The following is a 22,272-nucleotide window of genomic DNA, read 5'->3' as shown; positions in this document are numbered from 1 at the left end:
AGAAACCGTGGACAGATGGCAGCATTCGTGCAAAACTGAAAGCGCGAACCAATGCATTTAACCATGGCAAGGTGACAGGGAATATGGCAGAATACGAACAGTGTAGCTACTCACTCCGCAAGGCAATTAAACTGGCAAAACATCAGTATAGAGACAAAGTGGAGTCACAATTCAACGGCTCAGACACGAGACGTATGTGGCAAGGTTTACAGACAATCACGGACTACAAAAAGAAAACCAGCCACGTCGCCGACACCGACGTCTTGCTTCCAGACAAGCTAAACACTGTGTTCGCCCACTTTGAGGATAACACAGTGCCACTGATGAGGCCCACTACCAAGGACTGTGGCCTCTCCTTCTCCATGGCCGACGTGATTAAGACATTTAAGCATGTTAACCCCTGCAAGGCTGCCGGCCCAGACGGCATCCCTAGCCGTGTCCTCAGAGCATGCGCAGACCAGCTGGCTGCTGTGTTTACGGACATATTCAATCTCTCCCTTTCCCAGTCTGCTGTTCCCACATGCTTCAAGATGGCCACCATTGTTCCTGTACCCAAGAAAGCAAAGGTAACTGAACTAAATGACTATTGCCCTGTAGCACTCACATCTGTCATCATGAAGTGCTTTGAGAGACTAGTCAAGGATCATATCACCTCTACCTTGCCTGTCACCCTAGACCCACTTCAATTTGCTTACCACCCCAATAGATCCACACACGATGAAATCGCCATCACACTGCACACTGGCCTATCCCATCTGGACAAGAGGAATACCTATGTAAGAATGATGTTCATTGACTATAGCTCAGCATTCAACACCATAGTACCCTCCAAGCTCATCATTAAGCTCGAGGCCCTGGGTCTGAACCCCACCCTGTGCAAATGGGTCCTGGACTTCCTGACGGGCCACCCCCAGGTGGTGAAGGTAGGAAACAACATCTCCACTTCGCTGATCCTCAACACTGGGGCCCCACAATGGTGCGTGCTCAGCCCCCTCCTGTACTCCCTGTTCACCCATGACTGCATGGCCACGCACGCCTCCAACTCAATCATCAAGTTTGCAGACGACACAACAGTAGTAGGTTTGATTACCAACAATGACGAGACCGCCTACAGGGAGGAGGTGAGGGCTCTGGGAGCGTGGTGCCAGGTAAATAACCTCTCACTCAATGTCAACAAAACAAAGGAGATGATCGTGGACTTCAGGAAACAGCAGAGGGTGCACCCCCCTATCCACATCGACGGGACCGCAGTGGAGAAGGTGTGGAAAGCTTCAAGTTCCTTGGCGTACACATCACTGACAAACTGAAATGGTCCACCCACGCAGACAGTGTGGTGAAGAAGGCGCAACAGAGCCTCTTTAACCTCAGGAGGCTGAAGAAATTTGGCTTGGCACCTAAAACCCTCATAAACTTTTACAGATGCACAATTGAGAGCATCCTGTCGGGCTGTATCACCGCCTGGTACGGCAACTGCACCGCCCGCAACCGCAGGGCTCTCCAGAGGGTGGTGCGGTCTGCCGAACGCCACTGCCTGTTCACCCCACTATCATCCAGAAGGCGAGGTCAGTACAGGTGCATCAAAGCTGGGACCGAGAGAATGAAAAACAGCTTCTATCTCAAGGCCATCAGACTGTTAAATAGCCATCACTAACACATTAGAGGCTGCTGCTGCCTATTGAAATCACTGGCCACTTTAAGAAATTGAACACTAGTCACTTTAATAATGTTTACATATCTTGCACTACTCATCTCATATGTATATACTGTATTATATTCTATAATATACTACTGTATCTTAGTCCATGCCGCTCTGTCACTGCTTGTCCATATACAGTGAGGGAAAAAAGTATTTGATCCCCTGCTGATTTTGTACGTTTGCCCACTGACAAAGAAATGATCAGTCTATAATTTTTATGGTCGGTTTATTTGAACAGTGAGAGACAGAATAACTACAAAGAAATCCAGAAAAACGCATGTCAAAAATGTTATAAATTGATTTGCATTTTAATGAGGGAAATAAGTATTTGACCCCTCTGCAAAACATGACTTAGTACTTGGTGGCAAAACACTTGTTGGCAATCACAGAGGTCAGACGTTTCTTGTAGTTGGCCACCAGGTTTGCACACATCTCAGGAGGGATTTTGTTTCACTCCTCTTTGCAGATCTTCTCCAAGTCATTAAGGTTTTGAGGCTGACATTTGGCAACTCAAACCTTCAGCTCCCTCCACTGATTTTCTATGGGATTAAGGTCTGGAGACTGGCTAGGCCACTCCAGGACCTTAATGTGCTTCTTCTTGATCCACTCCTTTGTTGCCTTGGCCGTGTGTTTTGGGTCATTGTCATGCTGGAATACCCATCCACGACCCATTTTCAATGCCCTGGCTGAGGGAAGGAGGTTCTCACCCAAGATTTGACTGTACATGGCCTGTCCATCGTCCCTTTGATGCGGTGAAGTTGTCCTGTCCCCTTAGCAGAAAAACACCCCCAAAGCATAATGTTTCCACCTCCATGTTTGACGGTGGGGATGGTGTTCTTGGGGTCATAGGCAGCATTCCTCCTCCAAACACGGCGAGTTGAGTTGATGCCAAAGACCTCGATTTGGGTCTCATCTGACCACAACACTTTCACCCAGTTCTCCTCTGAATCATTCAGATGTTCATTGGCAAAATTCAGACAGCCCTTTATATGTGCTTTCTTGAGCAGGGGGACCTTGTGGGCGCTGCAGGAGTTCAGTCCTTCACGGCGTAGTGTGTTACCAATTGTTCTCTTGGTTACTATGGTCCCAGCTGGCTTGAGATCATTGACAAGATCCTCCTGTGTAGTTCTGGGCTGATTCCTCACCGTTCTCATGATCATTGCAACTCCACGAGGTGAGATCTTGCATGGAGCCCCAGGCCGAGGGAGATTGACAGTTATTTTGTGTTTCTTCCATTAGCGAATAATGGCACCAACTGTTATCACCTTCTCACCAAGCTGCTTGGCGATGGTCTTGTAGCCCATTCCAGCCTTGTGTAGGTCTACAATCTTGTCCCTGACATCCTTGGAGAGCTCTTTGGTCTTGGCCATGGTGGAGAGTTTGGAATCTGATTGATTGATTGCTTCTGTGGACAGGTGTCTTTTATACAGGTAACAAACTGAGATTAGGAGCACTCCCTTTAAGAGTGTGCTCCTAATCTCAGCTCGTTACCTGTATAAAAGACACCTGGGAGCCAGAAATCTTTCTGATTGAGAGGGGGTCAAATACTTATTTCCCTCATTAAAATGCAAATCAATTTATAAAATTTTTGACATGCGTTTTTCTGCATTATTTTGTTGTTATTCTGTCTCTCACTGTTCAAATAATCCTACCATTAAAATTATAGACTGATCATGTCTTTGTCAGTGGGCAAATGTACAAAATCAGCAGGCGATCAAATCCTTTTTTCCCTCACTGTATGTATATATTCTTAAATTCCATTCCTTACTAGATTTGTGTGTATTGGGTATATGTTGTGAAGTTGTTAGATACAGTATTACTGCACTGTCCGAGCTAGAAGCACAAGCATTTCGCTACACCTGCTATAATGTCTGCTAAACAGGTGTATGTGACAAATCAAATTTGATTTGATTTGATCTCTGCAGCGCTCCACCAATCAGGCCTTTATGGTAGAGTGGCGAGACTGAAGCCACCCCTCAGTAAAAGGCACATGACAGCCTGCTTGGAGTTTGCCAAAAGGCACCTAAAGGACTCTCAGACCATGAGAAACAAGATTATCTTGGTCTGATGAAACCAAGATTGAACTCTTTGGCCTGAGTGCCAAGCATCAAGTCTGGAGGAAATCAGGCACCGCTCATCACCTGGCCAATATCATCCCTACGGTGAAGCATGGTGGTGGCAGCATCATGCTGTGGGGATGTTTTTCAGCGGCAGGAACTGGGAGACTAGTCGGGATCTAGGGAAAGATGAACGGAGCAAAGTACAGAGAAATCATTGATGAAAACATGCTCCAGAGCGCTCAGGACCTCAGACTGGGGGTGAAGGTTCACCTTCCAACAGGTCAACGACCCTATGCAGGAGTGGCTTCGGGACAAGTCTCTGAATGTCCTTGAGTGGCCCAGCCAGAGCCCGGACTTGAACCCGATCGAACATCTCTGGAGAGACATGAAAATAGCTGTCCAGCGATGCTCCCCATCCAACCTGACAGAGCTTGAGAGGATCTGCAGAGAAGAATGGGAGAAACTCCCCAAATACAGGTGTGCCAAGCTTGTAGCGTCATACCCAAGAAGATTCGAGGCTGTAATCGCTGCCAAAGGTGCTTCAACAAAGTACTGAGTAAAGGGTCTGAATACTTATGTAAATGTGATATTTCAGGTTGTATTTTTAAGACAATGTGTAAACATTTCTAAAAACCTGTTTTTGCTTTGTCATTATGGGGTATTGTGTGTAGATTGATGAGGGGGGAAAAACTATTGAATACATTTTAGAATAAGGCTGTAACGTAACAAAATGTGGAAAAAGTGAAGGGGTCTGAATACTTTCCGAAGGCACTGTATAACTGGTTAATCAGCCCTCCCAGCTGTATTGTTGAGGCTTTACATGAAACATAACTAGTTAATCAGCCCTCCCAGCTGTATTGGTGAGGCTTTACATGAAACATAACTGGTTAATCAGCCCTCCCAACTGTATTGGTGAGGCTTTACATTAAACATAACTGGTTAATCAGCCCTCCCAGCTGTATTGGTGAGGCTTTACATTAAACATAACTGGTTAATCAGCCCTCCCAGCTGTATTGGTGAGGCTTTACATGAAACATAACTGGTTAATCAACCCTCCCAGCTGTATTGGTGAGGCTTTACATGAAATATATCTGGTTAATCAACCCTCCCAGCTGTATTGGTGAGGCTTTACATGAAACACTATATAACTGGGGTTGTTCTGTCTGCATCGGCAAGGGTTTCAAAGACAGGCTCCTAGGAATTTAACTATGGTTATTCTGTTTAATGTTACAACTATAGTTATTCTGTCCTCAGGCTGAATCAGTGAGGCATTAAATGCCATGTCTTCCTTGTAAAAGAGGTCTTCTGACCTCAATGGGACTTCCTGGATAAGTAAAGGATAAATCAAATAAAAAATCTAATGCTACTAGGAATATAACTGTGGTTATTCTGTCCTCCTAGCTGCATTAATGAAACTCTACTAGGAATATAACTGTGGTTATTCTGTCCTCCTAGCTGCATTAATGAAACTCTACTAGGAATATAACTGTGGTTATTCTGTCCTCCTAGCTGCATTAATGAAACTCTACTAGGAATATAACTGGTTATTCTGTCCTACTAACTGCATTGGTGACACCTAAAAATGAAACTCTACTAGGGATGTAACGGTTTAGTCTGCCCTACCAACTTCATTGGTGACACCTAGAAATGAAACGCTACTAGGGATATTTTCTAGTTCTGTTATTCTGTCTATAAATCACCGGTATGATTCATGGGATTAACAGCACCATGACCGAGACATATTAAAACCACTGCATAGGGTTGTACTGTATATTTAGAACACAGTGTGTATGTGTGTGTTTCTGCAGCTCCCTGTGGGGGCAACGTAACAGGATCATCAGGATTCATCCTCTCCCCTAACTTCCCCCTCCCCTACCCTCACAGCAAGGACTGTGATTGGCTGATCGCTGTCCACTCAGACTACGTCATATCACTGGCTTTTATCAGGTAAGGAATGAATGAATGTTTCCATTCAGGTTAGCTACTGAACTGAAACACACCAGAAAGACGAACAGCTGAAAGCAGAGGGTGACTGCGGTGTGTTAGAGATCGCCTGCTGGGTGTTGATGAACTGTGGTGATTCAACATGTAGAATCATCAGTAAATAAACTGAAATTGACAGTCTGGTTCCTCTCAAGGTTTCTTCCTTTCATCTGTGCTGATGCTTGCTCTTTCTATTGGTGCTCTGGGCGGCGTTATTGTAAACCACTTTCTGAAAACTATTTTTTTTAAAGGTCTTTATCATAGTTTGTGAAAAGGTCTTTATCGTAGTTCTTGAAAAGGTCTTTATCATAGTTCTTGAAAATGGATTTATCATAGTTTGTGAAAAGGTCTTTATCAAAGTTTGTGAAAAGGTCTTTATCATAGTTTGTGAAAAGGTCTTTATCATAGTTTGGGAAAAGGTCTTTATCATAGTTTGTGAAAAGGTCTTTATCATAGTTTGTGAAAAGGTCTTTATCATAGTTTGGGAAAAGGTCTTTATCATAGTTTGTGAAAAGGTCTTTATCATAGTTTGTGAAAAGGTCTTTATCATAGTTTGTGAAAAGGTCTTTATCATAGTTTGTGAAAAGGTCTTTATCATAGTTTGGGAAAAGGTCTTTATCATAGTTTGGGAAAAGGTCTTTAAGTTTCCTATTTATCTTTATGCTGATAGTTTACTGTGTGTGTGTGTGTTTGGGCTATTTGTTTGTTTGAGATGTGGGTTCTTTGTTTTAAGCTGGGGCATCATTTGGTATTTATATAAGGGCATTTAGCTCTTAGAGAAAAGGGTTCCAAAAGGGTTCTTCAGCTGTCCCCATAGGAGAACCCTTTCTGGTTCCAGGTATAATTATTTTGGGTTCCAGGGCCTCCCGAGTGGCGCAGCGGTCTAAGGCACTGCAGATCCCGAGTGGCGCAGCGGTCTAAGGCACTGCAGATCCCAGGCTGTGTCACAGCTGGCCGCGACCGGGAGACCCATGAGGCAGCGCACAATTGGCCCAGCGTCCTCCGGGTTAGGGGAGGGTTTGGCCGGCCAGGATGTCCTTGTCCCATCGCTCTAGCGACTCCTTGAGGTGGGCCGGGCGTATGCACGCTAACATGGTCGCCAGCTGGACGGTGTTTCCTCCAACACATTGGCGTGACTGGCTTCCGGGTTAAACGAGCAGTGTGTCAAGAAGCAGTGCGGCTTGGCGGGGTCGTGTTTCGGAGGACGCATGGCTCTCGACCTTCGCCTCTCCCGAATCCGTACGGGAGTCGCAGCAATGGGACAAGACTGTAACTACCAATTGGATATCACGAAATTGGGGACAAAAAGGGGTAAAATATACAGCATCATTTCCATTTGGTTTGTCCTGCTAGACACTGCTGATAGAGTCAACAGGAAATGCTCACAACCTCACGGGACACTGAAGAATAGGAAGAAGTTATGATTTGAAACTGGTGTGTTCTTGAATGGACTCAGATTTAATTATCCCAAAGCTATTACAATTTTTGTCATAAGCCAAACTGATTATTTTTTAGAAACAACATACTTCTCTCTCAGTGAGAAACGTGATTTGATATACATCAATAGAACAATATGAAATGCCTGCCTCACACTACATTGCCAGGGCCATTTGGGAGCAGTTCTGCCTCCATGATGTTGCAACAATTCAATCTCTCTCTCTCTCTCTCTCTCTCTCTCTCTCTCTCTCTCTCTCTCTCTCTCTCTCTCTCTCTCTCTCTCTCTCTCTCTCTCTCTCTCTCTCTCTCTCGCTCACTCTCTCTCTCTCTCTCTCTCTCTCTCTCTCTCTCTCTCTCTCTCTCTAGAGCTCTTCAGGGAGTTCTTCCGTTCCTCCTTCTTTCTGTGTCTGAGATACAAGAAGATGAAATGGCTTACTAATGCTTATCAGCAGAGGTGTGGACTCGAGTCATGTGACTTGGACTCGAGTCAGACTCGAGTCATGAATTTGATGACTTCAGACTCGACTCGACAAAATGTACAAAGACTTGCAACTCGACTTGGACTTTAACATCAATGACTCGTGACTTGACTTGGACTTGCGCCTTATGACTCGAGAAGACTTGCTACGAGGACTTGTAATGACTTGCAAAGGCTTGCTAAGAGGACTTGAAATGACTCGAAACTAAAATGTAGGACTTTGGACTCGACTTGAGACTTGATGGCTTTGACTTTTGACTCGACTTGGGACTTGCCTCATCTTTGACTCGACTTGACTCGGGACTCGAGGGCAAAGACTTGAGACTTACTTGTGACTTGCATAACAATGACTTTGTCCCACCTCTGCTTATCAGACTCTCAATTGAAAACCCAAATGTATATTGAAAGCTCTTGTACAGTGCGTCACACGTTTCAACACTGCTGAAATAAAAACAATTGAAACCCCAAGGTGTTAGAAAGCTCTATTTCAGTACGTCCCCACATTTAAACTTTTCTGAAATAACAGTTTCTTGTTAATTTCCTGTAATAACCTTTGTATTGTTAATTTGCTGAAATAACCTTTTTTTTTTGTTAATTTGAGAAAATAATCATTTTCCTGTTAATTTGCTGAAATAGTTGTTTTATTTTCCCCTCTACAGTTTCAGTATCGAGCCCAACTACGACTTCCTGTATATCTACGACGGACCAGACAGCAACAGTCATCTCATTGGTAGTTTCCAGGATAGCAAGCTTCCAGAGAAGATAGAGAGCTCTGCTAACCTCATGCACCTAGCGTTCCGTAGCGACGGCTCAGTGAGCTACAAAGGCTTCCATCTGGAGTATAAAGGTGAGGCGCAAGGGGATGTTTATGCAAACTTGAAATGGTTGTTTTGTGTCTTTGTTTTAATGGTGTTGTGCTATTTACAAATGCAGCAGAGGACTATCTTCTGAGTTTGTTCCCTTTTCTGTTGGTTCATTTGACGCTAATTCACTCGCATGACCAAGTGTGTTGTGTCTCGTCCCCCTTCCTTCAGGGAACCAAGCTTATATTCATACGAGGACGATCTTTGTCGAACTTTCCAAAGTGTTTGTTTTGTGTCTTTTTTCCCATTATGTTTTTGTGCTATCGTCCAAGTTTTTACAAATGTAGCAAAGGACGTCCTTACAAGTTAGTTCCTGTTTGTTTTGTGTGTTTGTTTAAAGTGTGTTTCTACACAACATCATTTTGTATTACAGTGCATTCAGAAAGTATTCAAACCCCCTGACTTTTTCCACATTTTGTTACGTTATTCTAAAATGTATTAAATAATAGTGTTTCCTCATCAATCTACACATAATACCCCATAATGACAAAGTGAAAACAGGTTTTTAGAAATTTTTGCAAAGTAAGTATTCAGACCCTTTGCTATGAGACTAGAAATTGAGCTCAGGTGCGTTCTGTTTCCATTGATCATCCTTGAGATGTTTCTACAACTTGATTGGAGTCCACCTGTGGTAAATTCAATTGATTGGACATGATTTGGGAAGGCACACACCTGTCTATATAAGGTCCCACAGTTGACAGTGCATGTCAGAGCAAAAACAAAGCCATGAGGTCGAAGGAATTGTCCGTAGAACTCTGAGACAGGATTGTATCGAGGCACAGATCTGGGGAAGGGTACCAAAAAATGTCTGCAGCATTGAAGGTCCCCAAGAACACAGTGGCCTCTATCATTCTTAAATGGAAGAAGTTTTGAACCACCAAGACTCTTCCTAGAGCTGGCCGCCCGGCCAATCTGAGCAATCAGGGGAGAAGGGCCTTGGTCAGGGAGGTGACCCAGAACCCGATGGTCACTCTGACAGAGCTATAGAGTTCCTCTGTGGAGATGGGAGAACCTTCCAGAAGGACAACCATCTCTGCAGCACTCCACCAATTAGGTCTATATGGTAGAGTGGCCAGACGGAAGCCACTCCTCAGTAAAAGGCACATGACAGCCCGCTTGGAGTTTGCCAAAAGGCACCTAAAGACTCTCAGCCCATGAGAAACAAGATTCTCTGGTCTGATGAAACCAAGATTGACCTCTTTGGCCTGAATGACAAGCGTCACATCTGGAGGAAACCTGGCACCATCCCAATGGTACAGAGATATCCTTGATGAAAACCTGCTCAGACTGGGGCAAAGGTTCACCTTCCAACAGGACACCGAACCTAAGCACACAGCCAATACAACGCAGGAGTGGCTTCGGGACAAGTCTCTGAATGTCCTTGAGTGGCCCGGACTTAAACCAGGTCGAACATCTCTGGAGAGTCCTAAAAATATCTGTGCAGTGACGCTCCCCATCCAACCTGACAGAACTTGAGAGGATCTGCAGAGAAGAATGGGAGACACTCCCCAAATACAGGTGTGCCAAGCTTGTAGCGTCATACCCAAGAAGACTCGAGGCTGTAATCGCTGCCAAAGGTGCTTCAACAAAGTACTGAGTAAAAGGTCTGAATACTTATGTAAATGTGATATTTCAGTTCTTTTATTTTTCATTAATTTGCAAAAAAATCGACAAATCTGTTTTTGCTTTGTCATTAAGGGGTATGGTGCGTAGATTGATGAGGGGGAAAACTATTTAATCAATTTGAGAAAAATGCTGTAACGTAACAATGTGGAAAAAGTCAAGGGGTCTGAATACGTTCCTAATGCCCTGTATATACTGTAAGTCTTTAAAAAGTTGATTGGTTACAGCTTTTTGTGATCAGACATTCACTAGGCTATCCAACCGCTCAAACAAACTTCTGATGCTGCCACATAATTTGTCTGAATTAGAACAATATAAAACCATATATTTTCAACAACAGCTAAACTGCGGGAGGCTTGCTTTGATCCGGGGAACGTTATGAACGGGACACGCCTGGGGAATGACTACAAGCTGGGCTCCACGGTGACGTTCAGCTGTGAGGCGGGCTATCTGTTACAGGGACACTCCACACTGACCTGTATGATGGGAAACAGCAAGAGGCCTGAGTGGGACCGAGCCAAGCCCAGCTGTCAAGGTGAGGCAACACACACACACACACACACACACACACACACACACACACACACACACACACAGACAGACAGACAGACAGACAGACAGACAGACAGACAGACAGACAGACAGACAGACAGACAGACAGACAGACAGACAGACAGACAGACAGACAGACAGACAGACAGACAGACAGACAGACTTTAAATACTTTATCTGAATCCACCTATCAAATTTACAAAAAAAAGGATCCAAAGATTTCAAAGGTCCCTGTATGCATGGCACTCAAGGGTAAAGAAAACACCTCCTTGTCCAAACAGCCAGGCTGCCAACGAAGCTGAAACAGAGCAGTACCTAGCCAATTGCTTTCCCCTAGTTTTTGTAAGGCCCGCAATCTGGAGGCCACGCACTGCAAGCCTGTGTACGTGGCAGAGACTAATGAATATCAGCGCCTCCAGCTTGCACCTCCGCCCGAGGCTGTCCAAGGGTGCCACGAGGGGCTGGTACTTAAGCAGCTTCTCGGGAAAGGCCTGCTCCATGAAAACACATCATCATCAACATCAAACCAGCTTCCCCTCACACAAGAATGTTTCTGCCTCGCTGGCTATCAGGTCAACAAGGCGGTCATGTCTAGCAATGTACAAATCCTTGTATGAACAGCAGCCATTCACAACATGGGAAACGGACTCCATTACATTTGACTCATGTAGAATACAAAATGGGTCGTAGTTTGTAGGGTACCAGAGTGCTAGATTATATTTTGTTGGTAGAACCTGCAGCCTCGCCTTAACAGTAAAGGTGAGAATGTCCTGGCCAACGGCAGCATTCTGGTACATGGAACGGGAGACAGAGTGGACAGTACAGTCCACAGCAGTGAGTTTCCCCTGCAGCCTCAGGCCAGTCCAGTGTTGCAGTAGCTGCATCCGTCTGATACCAATGAGTGTTGTCCTGGATATAGGACAAGATGTTCCATCACACACACACACACACACACTGAGTGGGACAGAGCCAAGCCCACCTGTCAAGGTGAGGGAGGTGACGATCAATCAATTATCAATTTGTGCTCTACAGTAACTCTGACTGATCAATAGTTTGGTGTTTAAACTGAAGAGGACATTAGTTTGAATACAGTCCAGATGAAGGTTTATTGTGTTGTAGGAAGTGTGTGTGTGTGTGTGCGTGCGGACGTGTGTGTGTCTGTGTGCGTGTGTGTCTGTGCGCGTGTGTGTGTAAGTGCCTGTGTGTGTCCGTTCTATTGACTAACCTGTCTGTTGTGTTAAATTGATACGAATGGTCCCAGGATGCAATGTAACCACAACACATTGGGCCCTTGTCGAAAGTAGTGCACTATACAGGGAATAGTGTGCCGTTTGGGACGCAGACACCTTGGCTCAGATTGGTTAGACTTGGCATGGTTCCCCTCTCTACAGCCCTCACATACTGTATGTCTCATTACATGATCATGGTTCCCCTCTACAGCCCTCACATACTGTCTGTATCATTACATGATCATGGTTCCCCTCTCTACAGCCCTCACATACTGTATGTCTCATTACATGATCATGGTTCCCCTCTACAGCCCTCACATACTGTATGTCTCATTACATGATCATGGTTCCCCTCTCTACAGCCCTCACATACTGTATGTCTCATTACATGATTATGGTTCCTCTCTCTACAGCACTCACATACTGTATGTCTCATTACATGATCATGGTTCCCCTCTCTACAACCCTCACATACTGTATGTCTCATTACATGATCATGGTCCCCCTCTCTACAACCCTCACATACTGTATGTCTCATTACATGATCATGGTTCCCCTCTCTACAACCCTCACATACTGAATGTCTCATTACAGGATCATGGTTCCTCTCTACAGGCCTCTCATACTGTATGTCTCATTACATGATCATGGTTCCCCTCTCTACAGGCCTCACATACTGTATGTCTCATTACATGATTATGGTTCCTCTCTCTACAGCACTCACATACTGTATGTCTCATTACATGATCATGGTTCCCCTCTCTACAACCCTCACATACTGTATGTCTCATTACATGATCATGGTTCCCCTCTCTACAACCCTCACATACTGAATGTCTCATTACATGATCATGGTTCCTCTCTACAGGCCTCTCATACTGTATGTCTCATTACATTATCATGGTTCCTCTCTACAGGCCTCACATACTGTATGTTCCATTACCTGATCATGGTTCCCCTCTCTACAGGCCTCACATACTGTATGTCTCATTACATGATCATGGTTCCCCTCTCTACAGCCCTCACATACTGTATGTATCATTACATGATCATGGTTCCTCTCTACAACCCTCACATACTGTATGTCTCATTACATGATCATGGTTCCTCTCTTGCCCTCACATACTGTATGTCTCATTACATGATCATGGTTCACCTCTACAGGCCTCACATACTGTATGTCTCATTACATGATCATGGTTCCTCTCTACTGGCCTCACATACTGTCTGTCTCATTACATGATCATGGTTCTCCTCTTTACAGCCTTCACATACTGTCTGTCTCATACAACCCTCTCAGGTCTCATGGTATTTGGGGTCTGTTGTGTAGTTTTCAGTTCAGGATGGCTGCATGGTGACAGGGAGAACCCAGTCCATCTGGTGCTAGCCTCACTGTTATTCTGTGTGTGTGCTTGGTGTGTGTGTCTTTGGGGTGTGTGTGTTTGGGGTGTGTTTCTATGTGTGTGCTTGGTGTGTGTGTGTTTGGGGTGTGTGTGTGTGTCGGGGGTGTTGTGTTCCATACAGACTTGGACCAGCTGGTGCAAGCCTCTCTCTGACAAATGAGATTGTGTTAGTTAACAGTGTTCTCTGCCCACCTGCTGAGTTAGACCAGTGTGTGTGTGTGTGTGTGTGTGTGTGTGTGCCCACCTGCTGAGGTGACTGCATTAAAAGCCTCTCAACACATTACCTGCATGATTAACAGTTTAAGATATGAAATACTGACATACTGCTGGTAGAAATGTACTGTTGTAATGGACTACAGGAGGATATCACACAATCTTATGATGACACTGATATAAACCAAGGAGGAGACAGCTCATTTAAATGATCATGATTATTATGACCATAATAATGATATGGATTATTATTACCATGATACCGATGAGGATTATTATGACCATGATAATGATATGGATTATTATTACCATGATAATGATATGGATTATTATTACCATGATACCGATGAGGATTATTATGACCATGATAATGATATGGATTATTATTACCATGATAATGATATGGATTATTATGACCATGATAATGATATGGTTTATTATGACCATGATAATGATATGGATTATTATGACCATGATAATGATATGGATTATTATGACCATGATACTGATGAGGATTATTATTACCATGATAATGATATGGATTATTATTATTACCATGATAATGATATGGATTATTATTATTATCGTGATAATGATATGGATTATTATTACCATGATAATGATATGGATTATTATTACCATGATAATAATATGGATTATTATGACCATGATAATGATATGGATTATTATGACCATGATACTGATGAGGATTATTATGACCATGATAATGATATGGATTATTATTACCGTGATAATGATATGGATTATTATTACCATGATAATGATATGGATTACTATTACCATGATAATGATATGGATTATTATTATTACCATGATAATGATATGGATTATTATTATTACCTTGATAATGATATGGATTATTATTATGACCATGATAATGATATGGATTATTATTATTGCCATGATAATGATATGGATTATTATTATTACCATGATAATGATATGGATTACTATTACCATGATAATGATATGGATTATTATTATTACCATGATAATGATATGGATTATTATTATTACCTTGATAATGATATGGATTATTGTGATCATGATAATGATATGGATTATTATGATCGTGATAATATTAGTAAAGTAATCTCATTAATGCTATTGTCTCTTACTTCTCATTCTCAATCTACAATTAACCAAAATATAAAAGCGACATGAAACAATTTCAAAGATTTTACAGAGTTACAGTTCATATAAAGAAATCAGTCAATTGAAATGAATTCATTAGGCACTAATCTATGGATTTCACATGACTGGGAATACAGATATGCATCTGTTGGTCACCAATACCTTGAAAAAAAGGTAGGGGGTGTGGATCAGAAAACCAATCAGTATCTGGTGTGAACACCATTTGGCTCATGCAGCGCGACACATCTCCTTCGCAAAGAGTTCATCAGGCTGTTGATTGTGGCCTGTGGAACGTTGTCCCACTCCTTTTCATTGGCTGTGCGAATTTTCTGGATATTGGCGGAAACTGGAACACGCTGTCATACACGTCAATCCAGAGCCTCCCAAACATGCTCAATGGGTGACATGTCTGGTGATTATGCAGGCCATGGAAGAACTGGGACATTTTCAGCTTCCAGGAAATGTGTGCAGATCCTTGCGACATGGGGCGTGCATTATTATGCTGAAACATGAGGTGATGGCGGCGGATGAATGGCACGACAATGGGCCTCAGGATCTCGTCACGGTATCTCTGTGCATTCAAATTGCCATTGGTAAAATGCAATTCTGTTCGTTTTTTCGTAGCTTATCCCTGCCCATACCATAACCCCACCACCACCATGTTGACGTCAGCAAACCACTCGCCCACACCACATCATACACGCAGTCTGCCATCTGCCCGGTACAGTTGAAACTGGGATTAATCTGTGAAGAGCACACTTCTCCAGCGTGCCAGTGGCCATCGAAGGTGAGCATTTGCCCGCTGAAGTCGGTTACGACGCTGAACTGCAGTCAGATCAAGACCTGGTTAGGATGAAGAGCACACAGATGAGCTTCCCTGAGACGGTTTCTGACAGTTTGTGCAGAAATTCTTCAGTTGTGCAAACCCACAGTTTCATCAGCTGTCCGGGTGGCTGGTCTCATACGATCCCTCAGGTGAAGAAGCCGGATGTGGAGGTCCTGGGCTGGCGTGGTTACACGTGGCCTGTGGTTATGAGGCCGGTTGGACGTACTGCCAAGTTCTCTAAAATGACGTTGGAGGCGGCTTATGGTAGAGAAATGAACATACAATTTTCTGGCAACAGTTCTGGTGGACATTCCTGCAGTCAGCATGCCAATTGCACGCTCCCTCAAAACTTGAGACATCTGTGGCATAACTGCATATTTTAGTGGCCTTTTATTGTCCCCAGCACAAGGTGCACCTGTGTAATGATCATTCTGTTTAATCAGCTTCTTGATATGCCACACCTGTCAGGTGGATGGATTATCTTGGCAAAGTATAAATGCTCACTAACAGGGATGTAAACAAATTTGTGCATAATATATTTAGAGAAATAAGCTTTTTGTGCGTATGAAACATTTATGGAATTTTTTATTTCAGCTCATGAAACATGGGACCAACACTTAACATGTGTTTATATTTTTGTTCAGTGTATATCTTGATCCCGATCTCAATCCCAATCTGAATCTGTTGATGGTTTGCTGTCCTTGGACTCAAGTCCTCTAAAAACACAACTCTCCCCGTCCTCCCTCCCCCTCCTACTCTTTGGAAATGTCCTATATGTTTCCCTCAAGTATCTCATGTTGTAGACCGTTAGTCAGCATTTAAGTGGTCAAACTGACAGTTTCTCCTCCTCATATTTTCTGATAATTCTGCTTCCCTGTGCAGCTGAAGGAAATGCTATTTGCTGATTCCTGTTTCCGCTGCGTAGCTGTATGCATTTCCCCAGGTAGTGTGACCTGGAAGTCACGTTGATGTGTTGGTGTTTTCACAGCCCCGTGCGGAGGCCGCTCGACAGGGTCAGAGGGGACCGTCCTGTCCCCAAACTACCCCCGTAATTATACCCAGAGTCTGACCTGCGTCTACCACATCTTTGTCCCCGGGGACTTTGGTAAGCATTCTCTCTCTCTGGTTTTCTTCTTCTTCTTCTTCTTCTCTCTCTCTCTCTCTCTCTCTCTCTCTCTCTCTCTCTCTCTCTCTCTCTCTCTCTCTCTCTCTCTCTCTCTCTCTCTCTCTGGTTTAATTATTCTGTCTCTCAATCCAATTTCAATTTAAGGGCTTTATTGGCATGGGAAACGTATGTTAACATTGCCAAAGCAAGTGAAATAGATAGTAAACAAAAGTGAAATAAACAATAAATATTAACAGTAAACATTATACTCAGAAGTTCCAAAAGAATACAGACATTTCAAACGTCATATTATGTATATATACAGTGTTGTAACAATGTGCAAATAGTTAAAGTACAAATGGGAAAATAAATAAACATAAATATGGGTTGTATTTACAATGGTGTTTGTTCTTCACTGGTTGCCCTTTTCTTGTGGCAACAGGTCACAAATCTTGCAGCTGTGATGGCACACTGTGGTTTTTCACCCAGTAGATAAGGGAGTTTATCAAAATTAGGTTTGTTTTCGAATTCTTTGTGGATCGCTGTAATCTGAGGGAAATATGTGTCTCTAATATGGTCATACATTTGGCAGGAGGTTAGGAAGTGCAGCTCAGTTTCCACCTCATTTTGTGGGCAGTGTGCACATAGCCTGTCTTCTCTTGAGAGCCAGGTCTGCCTACGGCGGCAAGGCTGTGCTCACTGAGTCTGTACATAGTCAAAGCTTTCCTTAAGTTTGGGTCAGTCACAGTGGTCAGGTATTCTGCCACTGTGTACTCTCTGTTTAGGGCCAAATAGCATTCTAGTTTGCTCTGTTTTTTTGTTTGTTCTTTCCAATGTGTCAAGTAATTCTCTTTTTGTTTTCTCATGATTTGGTTGGGTGTAATTGTGTTGTTGCTGTTGTTGTTGTTGTTTTTGTCCTGGGGCTCTGTGGGGTCTGTTTGTGTTTGTGAACAGAGCCCCAGGACAAGCTTACTTAGGGGACTCTTCTCCAAGTTCATCTCTCTGTAGGTGATGGCTTTGTTATGGAATGTTTGGGAATCGCTTCATTTTAAGTGGTTATAGAATTTAATAGCTCTTTTCTGGATTTTGATAATTAGCTGGTATTGGCCTAATTCTGCTCTGCATGCATTATTTGGTGTTTTACGTTGTACACGGAGGATGTTTTTGCAGAATTCTGCATGCAGAGTCTCAATTTGGTGTTTGTCCCATTTTGTGAATTCTTGGTTGGTGAGCGGACCCCAGACCTCACAACCATAAAGGGCAATGGGTTCTATAACTGATTCAAGTATTTTTAGCCAGATCCTAATTGGTATGTCAAATTTTATGTTCCTTTTGATGGCATAGAAGGCCCTTCTTGCCTTGTCTCTCAGATCGTTCACAGCTTTGTGGAAGTTACCTGTGGCACTGATGTTTAGGCCGAGGTATGTATAGTTTTTTGTGTGCTCCAGGGCAACGGTCTCTAGATGGAATTTGTATTTGTGGTCCTGGCAACTGGACCTTTTTTGGAACACCATTATTTTTGTCTTACTGAGATTTACTGTCAGGGCCCAGGTCTGACAGAATCTGTGCAGAAGATCTAGGTACTGCTGTAGGCCCTCCTTGGTTGGTGACAGAAGCACCAGATCATCAGCAAACAGTAGACATTTTACTTCAGATTCTAGTAGGGTGAGGCCGGGTGCTGCAGACTTTTCTAGTGCCCTCGCCAATTAGTTGATATATATGTTGAAGAGGGTGGGGCTTAAACTGCATCCCTGTCTCACCCCACGGCCCTGTGGAAAGAAATGTGTGTGTTTTTTGCCAATTTTAACCGCACACTTGTTGTTTGTGTACATGGATTTTACAATGTTGTATGTTTTTCCCCCAACCCCACTTTCCATCAATTTGTATAGCAGACCCTCTCTCTCTCTCTCTCTCTCTCTCTCTCTCTCTCTCTCTCTCTCTGGTTTAATTATTCTAATTATTCACACCACTTTACTTTTTCCAAATTGTGTTGTGTTACAGCCTCAATAGCAAGGCTATGCTCACTGAGTCTGTACATAGTCAAAACTTTCCTATAGTTTGGTTCAGTCACAGTGGTCAGGTATTCACTCTTTCTCTCTCTCTCTCTCTCTCTCTCTCTCTCTCTCTCTCTCTCTCTCTCTCTCTCTCTCTCTCTCTCTCTCTCTCTCTCTCTCTCTCTCTCTCTCTCTCTCTCTCTCTCTCTCTCTCTCTCAATTCAATTCAATTGAAGGGCTTTATTGGCATGGGAAACGTATGTTAACGTTGCCAAAACAGATAATAAACAAAAGTGAAATAAACAATCAATATTAACAGTAAACATTACACTCAGAAGTTCTAAAAGAATAAAGTGATTTCAAATGTCATATTATGTCTATATACAGTGTTGGAATGATATGCAAATAGTTAAAGTACAAATGGGAAAGAAATAAACATAAATATGGGTTGTATTTACAATGGTGTTTGTTCTTCACTGGTTGCCCTTTTCTTGTGGCAACAGGTCACAAATCGTGCTGCTGTGATTGCACACTGTGGCTTTTCACCCAGTAGGGAGTTTATCAAAATTGGGTTTGTTTTTGAATTCTTTGTGGATCTCTGTAATCTGAGGGAAATATGTGTCTCTAATATGGTCATACAGTTTCCACCTCATTTTGTGGGCAGTGTGCACAAAGCCTGTCTTCTCTTGAGAGCCAGGTCTGCCTATGGCGGCCTCTCTCAATTACATTTAACATTTACATATTAGTCATTTAGCAGACGCTCTTATCTGAGACTTATGAGTGACTTACAGTTAGTGAGTGCATTACATTTTTATTTTTTTCATACTGGCCCCCTGTGGGAATCAAACCCACAACCCTGGCGTTGCAAACGCCATGCTCTACCAACTGAGCTACATCCCTGCCAGCCATTCCCTCCCCTACCCTGGACGACGCTGGGCCAATTATTCACACCACTTTATATTTTCCACATTTTGTTGTGTTACAGCCTCAATAGCAAGGCTATGCTCACTGAGTCTGTACATAGTCAAAACTTTCCTATAGTTTGGTTCAGTCACAGTGGTCAGGTATTCACTCTTTCTCTCTCTCTGTTTCTCTCTCTCTCTCCCTCTGTTTTTCTCTCTCTCTCTAACTGACCGCAGATTACTGACTAGAGAAGAGTTGGTCTCTCTCTCTCTTCCTCCGTCTCTCTCTCTCTGTTTCTCTCTCTCTCCCTCTGTCTCTCTCTCTCTCTGTTTTCTTCTCTCTCTCTCTCTCTCTCTCTCTCTCTCTCTCTCTCTCTCTCTCTCTCTCTCTCTCTCTCTCTCTCTCTCTGTCTCTCTCTGTCTCTCTGTCTCTTTCTCTGTCTCTGTCTCTCTCTCTCTCTGTTTCTCTCTCTCTCCCTCCAGTGTGCTATAACAACTGACTTCACCTCACATTACCAAGATTTGGTCATTCAGGATCCGGACAGGGATAACAAACGTTATCAGAAACCATGTTGGTTATTATCTCCTATACATGTAGTGAACTATAGGTACACATAATAGTGGTTCTATTTTGGCTTTTACTAACGAGGTGGAGGAAGCTGATCTGGGATATAACTGGCCTCACATTACCGACCAGAGAAGATTAGGATCTTCAGGATAAAGTGAAACAAAACAAAATCCACAACAGGTGAAGTGAAGGGATTGTCAAACACAAACTGGTGTACTAATGAGGTGGAGGACGCGTCTCAGGAGAAACAGAGGGTTATCCCTGGCTAGCTAAAATACCCTCTCATAAATTCAGGGCCACTCAGAGAGGGTTGATAACAAGTACATTTAGAAATTGTTGCTGTTGTTGCTGTTGCTGTTGTTGTTGCTGTGGTTGCTGTTGTTGTTGTTGTTGTTGTTGTTGCTGCTGTTGTGGTTGTTGTTGTTGTTGTTGTTGCTGTTCTTGTTCTTGTTGTTGATTTTTTTAGCCAACAGAAACAGAGTAAACAGCCAACAGACAATAATACATGTGTGCTGGTAGACATGTGTTGTTCCTGTTGTTAGCCATATGGATTGGATTTGACTAATAGGCTACATGGAAATACACACACACTAATGTTCCTATGCTAATGTCATTGATGGTGTTTGCATGACAGAATAAAGAAAACTCATTCTAATGTTATAACTAATGTTTCTAGTATGGACATGACAGAATAAAGAAACTCCTTCTAATGTTATAACTAATGTTTCTAGTATGGACACGACAGAATAAAGAAACTCCTTCTAATGTTATAACTAATGTTTCTAGTATGGACATGACAGAATAAAGAAACTCCTTCTAATGTTATAACTAATGTTTCTAGTATGGACACGACAGAATAAAGAAACTCCTTCTAATGTTATAACTAATGTTTCTAGTATGGACATGACAGAATAAAGAAACTCCTTCTAATGTTATAACTAATGTTTCTAGTATGGACACGACAGAATAAATAAACTCCTTCTAATGTTATAACTAATGTTTCTAGTATGGACATGACAGAATAAAGAAACTCCTTCTAATGTTATAACTAATGTTTCTTTATTCTGTCGTGTCCATACTAGAAACATTAGTTATAACATTAGAAGGAGTTTCTTTATTCTGTCATGTCTATACTAGAAACATTAGTTATAACATTAGAAGGAGTTTCTTTATTCTGTCGTGTCCATACTAGAAACATTAGTTATAACATTAGAAGGAGTTTCTTTATTCTGTCATGTCCATACTAGAAACATTAGTTATAACATTAGAAGGAGTTTCTTTATTCTGTCATGTCCATACTAGAAACATTAGTTATAACATTAGAAGGAGTTTCTTTATTCTGTCATGTCCATACTAGAAAAATTAGTTATAACATTAGGAGTTTATTTATTCTGTCGTGTCCATACTAGAAACATTAGTTATAACATTAGAAGGAGTTTCTTTATTCTGTCATGTCCATACTAGAAAAATGTGTTATAACATTAGAAGGAGTTTATTTATTCTGTCATGTCCATACTAGAAACATTAGTTATAACATTAGATGGAGTTTCTTTATTCTGTCATGTCCATACTAGAAAAATGTGTTATAACATTAGGAGTTTATTTATTCTGTCGTGTCCATACTAGAAACATTAGTTATAACATTAGAAGGAGTTTCTTTATTCTGTCGTGTCCATACTAGAAAAATTAGTTATAACATTAGAAGGAGTTTCTTTATTCTGTCATGCCCATACTAGAAACATTAGTTATAACATTAGGAGTTTATTTATTCTGTCGTGTCCATACTAGAAACATTAGTTATAACATTAGAAGGAGTTTCTTTATTCTGCCGTGTCCATACTAGAAACATTAGTTATAACATTAGAAGGAGTTTCTTTATTCTGTCATGCCCATACTAGAAACATTAGTTATAACATTAGGAGTTTATTTATTCTGTCGTGTCCATACTAGAAACATTAGTTATAACATTAGAAGGAGTTTCTTTATTCTGTCATGCCCATACTAGAAACATTAGTTATAACATTAGGAGTTTCTTTATTCTGTCATGTCCATACTAGAAACATTAGTTATAACATTAGGAGTTTCATTATTCTGTCGTGTCCATACTAGAAACATTAGTTATAACATTAGGAGTTTCTTTATTCTGTCGTGTCCATACTAGAAACATTAGTTATAATAATAATAA

At 42.3% G+C, this 22,272-nt stretch overlaps 1 protein-coding gene across 1 annotated transcript in view; it reads left to right on the top strand.

Annotated features, from left to right (window-relative positions):
- LOC121585399 (CUB and sushi domain-containing protein 3-like) overlaps positions 1-16,623 on the top strand; it is a gene marked incomplete at both ends in the record, with an annotated part of 156,664 nt that extends 140,041 nt beyond the window's left edge. Inside the window, 4 exons of the mRNA XM_045217134.1 lie at positions 5,565-5,703; positions 8,314-8,501; positions 10,481-10,675; positions 16,507-16,623. Of these exons, the coding sequence (XP_045073069.1) occupies positions 5,565-5,703; positions 8,314-8,501; positions 10,481-10,675; positions 16,507-16,623 (639 nt within the window). The remainder of the gene's footprint in view (positions 1-5,564; positions 5,704-8,313; positions 8,502-10,480; positions 10,676-16,506) is intronic.
- Positions 16,624-22,272: the final 5,649 nt, after the last annotated feature.

The sequence above is a fragment of the Coregonus clupeaformis genome, unplaced genomic scaffold, assembly GCF_020615455.1.
Source record: "Coregonus clupeaformis isolate EN_2021a unplaced genomic scaffold, ASM2061545v1 scaf0931, whole genome shotgun sequence".
NCBI classification, from domain to species: domain Eukaryota; kingdom Metazoa; phylum Chordata; class Actinopteri; order Salmoniformes; family Salmonidae; genus Coregonus; species Coregonus clupeaformis.
This window is presented reverse-complemented; position numbering and strand designations above follow the sequence as displayed.